Here is a 4,816-nt window from a genome sequence, read left to right as displayed (position 1 = left end):
CTATCGACCAGACTGGTCGCAGGTAAGACCAGGCTGCTTACTGCTCCTAATGCGTCTTCTGGTTGATACTCTAGCAGAACTTTTCCAGGTGTCAGCCTATATCGATATCCAATCAAGCCTATTGATTCTGTTGAGTCTAACCATAGACCCCATCAAGCCTAACCAATTACTGTCCTATCGAGCCTGTCCATATACCCCATCGAGCTCCTATCGAGCTTATCGAGCCTAACCAATTACTGTCCTATTGAGCCTAACCATAGACCCCATCGAGCTCCTATCAAGCCTAACCATATACCCCATCAAGTCTATCGAGCTCATATCGACACATTCATACTACCATATCAAGCTTACTATCAAGTTACCATTGAACCTATCGAGTAACTGGCTCAAACCCAGAAAAAAAACCAACAAAACCTACAAATTCAACATGCATTTCACTTAAAAATGGAGTTGGGTTTGAGATCAAACCTTTGATTGTCGCCATGGGAGGAAATCAACGCCGTCAATCTCGGGTTCGAAAGGAATGTGTCGTCGAGGGTCTCAGGTAGATGGAGGTCAACGAAGTTAGGTGAGATGAGTCGCCTAAGATGCTCGACGAGGGTTGGGCTTGACGGGGGTTGGGCTCGAATGGATTTTGTGGTTTTTTGTGAGAGAGAGAGAAACCAAGAAAGTAAGGAGAGAAATGAGATGTTAAAATAATTTGGGTAGAAAAATAGGAGAGGTATTTTGGGTAGATGAGGAATATTTAGCATTAAAATGAAAGAGTTAATAATGGTGGTATTTTTTGTAATAGTAGACTTTTATGCATAGAGTGAAATTTCCCATTAAAGACCCCTTATAATGCACAAGTACCTAAATTTCTCAAACAAATTATCTCCTGAAGTGGTGCATTTCAAAATCATTTTCGAAAGGAAGGTTGAGAAAGACATTGAAATGACATATTTCCACTAATATAGATAAGCTGTATTATTTTCTTATTTACAGCATAGCATTCAGATTTTTGTACAGGGATACATTGGGAATCAATTTTGTCCAAAACTGCCCCTCAACCACTACCCTATTTACAACAATTAGATCTATCCAAACTGAATGTGAAGCGGAAGGCAAACCCTCTACTTTTTAGGGGGAAAAAAGTATGTTTTCATAGTCGGAATAGAATGTTTACATATCAACTCATCAACACCCTGTAATAGGATACAAATTTGAAAGAGCTATAGAATAAGAGTGACAGGCTTAGAGAATCAGACATACCTGTTAATTTATTACCTAACATGTGTGAAAAAAATGGAATTACAAGTGAGAGAAAAGAATCTACATCCTACAGCAAAAGGTATACAATCTTATACAAAAAAATCTCAGGCAGATCTTGCACACTTTTAACCCGGAGAAAGATTTTGCAATCTAACTTCTGAAACCCATTACACAGGGCTAAGGAAATTTTGTGCTCATGAACTGGTGAAATGGAAGTGTAGTCTGGAGAAAGAAAAATTGTATGATGGTACAACTAGCACCATTGTTCCAGGCAAAAGTTGCATCAAAAGCTCGTTAGAATGCCAGTCTGGTTTGAGCAGAGACATGAGCAATCTGGTTCAGTCAAATTCCTTTTGACAAACCGTTTGTCACGGTTAATCATCAATTTAATTAAAGGTAGTTTTTGTGCCACCTGATGCCAGATCTCATTCACTGTTCCACTTCCATAATCAAAATAAGGCCTCACCTGCATTCCAACATTTTGATTCATATATCAACAATTGCAATTGCATTGCTATGGTTATACTCATCAAGCATTAATTCAATATTTCATCATATGAAAAGTGCTTAAACGTAGACAGAACAAACCATGTTACCAGAAACCCCAAAACTTTTAAATTCAAACTTCTGCTGCATAAAAACCACTTGGCCAACCCAAATTTACTATTAATAATCTGTCCAGAGATGGTGAAATACTGCATTGCTAACCACATATCTCATCAACTGTTTTCTCTCTCAATAAATTCACCAAGCTGCCACAATACAACATACAAATGTATGCACAATATAACACTATACAGCTAAACGAGAGATAAAGAAGAGGGCAAACAGTCTAACCTTTTGCAACTCTTTCTGATATTTGAGAATTCTTTCAGTGGTTATTGCTCTCAGCATTGACACTAAGAACCCAGGTTTTAAAGCCACAGTGGTTTCAACAAATATAGCAATCTTCCTGTAATCTATAACATCTTCAAAAGGCAACTCAATGTCATCGCTGATAATCACAGGCACACACAAGCTGACTATGGAATCAAATAAACGACAGGCTGATGGTGTATCACCAGCAGGATTTAGACAGAACTTTGATGCATGCATCCCATGTGAAGCAGCACGTCGGCTCTCTCTAGATTGTACTCCATGTTTAATTGTAACATCATCTTCATTGCCAAGTATTTGGAAAAGCAAATCACGAACCTTACCTCCCTATAAAAGAAAACAGACACAAAAAGAAAAAGAAAAAAGAAGAAGAAGAAGAAGAAGAAATCATTAACATCTCAATTGACAAAAAAAAGCTTTTGACTACCAAGGAAATCCATAATAGAAAGCCCCTAAACAAGGGAGCCAATAGTAAACAAGTAAGTCCTGGGCGTTTCGAATATTAAATTCAATCAAACTACTCTTTAAAAGAGCAAGTATGTTTGTTCAAGTTCTAATTAAAAAAAAAAAACATGAACGAGAATTTGCAAGTAAAAAATAAGATTGGCACTATATGGCATAGAGTAAATCAAGCAGAGTGGATATCATATTCAGAAAAATGACTGGAGAACTTCACAACTTATTTCACACCATAATTGGAACCTGAAGTTACGAACCATAATGTAATCCTGAGATAGTGAGCTAGCATAAAGAAAGAAAGAAAACTTTTTTTGTTCTATTATGTACATTTAAAACCCAAAAATCAAGCTCCATGTTAAGAAAGTAAAACAAAACAAGAAATTATTTCAACCTATAATCTACATATAAAACCCAAAAACCAAAACAAGTGCTCCAAGACATGGAGGATGGGAAAGAGCAAAATAAGTTCTTGAGTCATAAAAATTTTGATACTGCAAATCCTATTATCTAAAAGTTATAGGATGTTGAGGCAGAATTACACAAAACCCAACATCCTCAAATTTACACGCATTTTGTTCATACTTAACAATCAAAAATATAATTACGCAGGTACCGTTTCATGTCTAGAAGACCAATATTTTCCCAGGCCCCCAAAACTATTTTATTTTTCACAGAGATACATCATACATATTCTAGCAGTATCTCTCCGGGAAAATTTTATCAGCTGTACACCATTACCTGGTGTGCATTGACCGTTGGCAACCCACATTTGTGGTTTTTTATCTCTGTTTTCCATCTATATTAAGAAAAGTTTCACACCTACAATAAAATCTTACGCTAAACTAATTGCAACAAGCTCATTGCAGTGTTACCATATCATATTACAAGCGAATAAGATTAATTGGGCCGGAAACAGTACCAATAAGAACGCAAAATTAATCCTTGAACTAAGTAAAAAAAAGTTCAAGCAAATTACCTCTTTGCGGTATCGAGCGCCCATGAAGAATAACAAGGTATTGCGATTTTCGACACCGAAATCGCCCTGATAAATGTTAACTCGATGAGAGTATGGCAAAATCACGTCCTTGACAAGCGACCCCTGGTCCTGCCTCAAACGACCAAAATCGGAAACAAGTAGAACACTCTTCTTAACACTATCGATCACTCTATACAGCGCATTGGGATCCGAAGCTATAATCACATGGTCTCGCCCATAGTTCCTCTTCCAGTATTCCTGGCCCTCCAGCCATTCAACCAGCGCCTCCTGCGCTTCCTCATCGCTGTAAGCCGGTCTGACCGGGTCTAGACCCGGTTCCGCTGCCGGCCGAGCAGGGTTCACATTCAAACTTAATGACGAGAAGAAAGGCACGTAGAACAAATCTGCATCCTCCGGATCCGAAACCCGGACAACAGCCGATCCAATTCGCTCAGAACTGGGTCGGAGCAAATCCTTAAAGAGGTGCCACTCCGCCATGTGTTGATGACCAGGGTAATTGAGCTTCGTGAGGTCACCAACCGGTAAACCACCGCGGGCCAATGAGTGGTGCTGGATGACTCCATAAGTGAACCGCATCGGGAGATCATAGAGGTAAATTCTGACAGGATTTCCAGCACTGTTGTGTAGATTCTTCATCGAATTGAGTGAGATCGAATACGATTCCCCGGTGCCAAGAGGTAGGGCCGATCCAAGCTTTGAGGTGGGGTTGAGGCCATGAAATATGTTGAAGATGACGTAGATGGCAAAGAGGATAGCGGCCATGGCCAGGGCATTCTTGGCAAGGGAGGCTTTCCTCGCCATTGTGAGATTCCGGAGAAGGACTAGGGTTTCGTTGGGGTTCCGAGAAACATGGAAACGGAGGGGAGGTAGTCTAGGCTCTCGGCTGGTCGTGGTTTTCAGTCGAGCGCTCATTGCTTTCGAGTTATGGACAGCGCGCCGTGATAACGTGCGCTTGTGGGGTACATAATTGTAGACGGAACCCCACCTTGTGTCATATGGTTACTGAAAGAGAGGGCCAAACTGATAAGGGTTGGATTGGAACTTGGAAGTATACGGCACGAGAGCCGAACTTGCAAGGGTGTGACGGAAACAGTTCATGGGCCGTCATTCTCTACAAGACAATCTTCAAAGCGAGTCTTACTCCTCTTCTCTCTATGGCCCAATTGCTCTTCAAGGCTCAATCCATTTCCAAAGTCCAGATGGCCCTCTCTTGCTTAGAACATCATAGTAAGA

At 40.1% G+C, this 4,816-nt stretch overlaps 1 protein-coding gene across 1 annotated transcript; it reads right to left on the bottom strand.

The window, feature by feature from the left end:
- Positions 1-1,092: 1,092 nt before the first annotated feature.
- LOC133799278 (probable arabinosyltransferase ARAD1) lies at positions 1,093-4,595 on the bottom strand. Its single transcript, XM_062237294.1, has 3 exons — positions 3,563-4,595; positions 2,089-2,454; positions 1,093-1,717 (listed from the first exon to the last, which is right to left on the bottom strand). Exons 1-3 carry the CDS (start codon positions 4,493-4,495, stop codon positions 1,535-1,537), a joined length of 1,482 nt encoding a protein of 493 aa, XP_062093278.1. The 5' UTR covers positions 4,496-4,595; the 3' UTR covers positions 1,093-1,534.
- Positions 4,596-4,816: the final 221 nt, after the last annotated feature.

Source organism: Humulus lupulus, chromosome 9 (assembly GCF_963169125.1).
Source record: "Humulus lupulus chromosome 9, drHumLupu1.1, whole genome shotgun sequence".
Lineage (NCBI taxonomy): Eukaryota > Viridiplantae > Streptophyta > Magnoliopsida > Rosales > Cannabaceae > Humulus > Humulus lupulus.
Note: the sequence above shows the minus strand (reverse complement) of the source record. Positions and strands in the feature narration are given on the sequence as shown.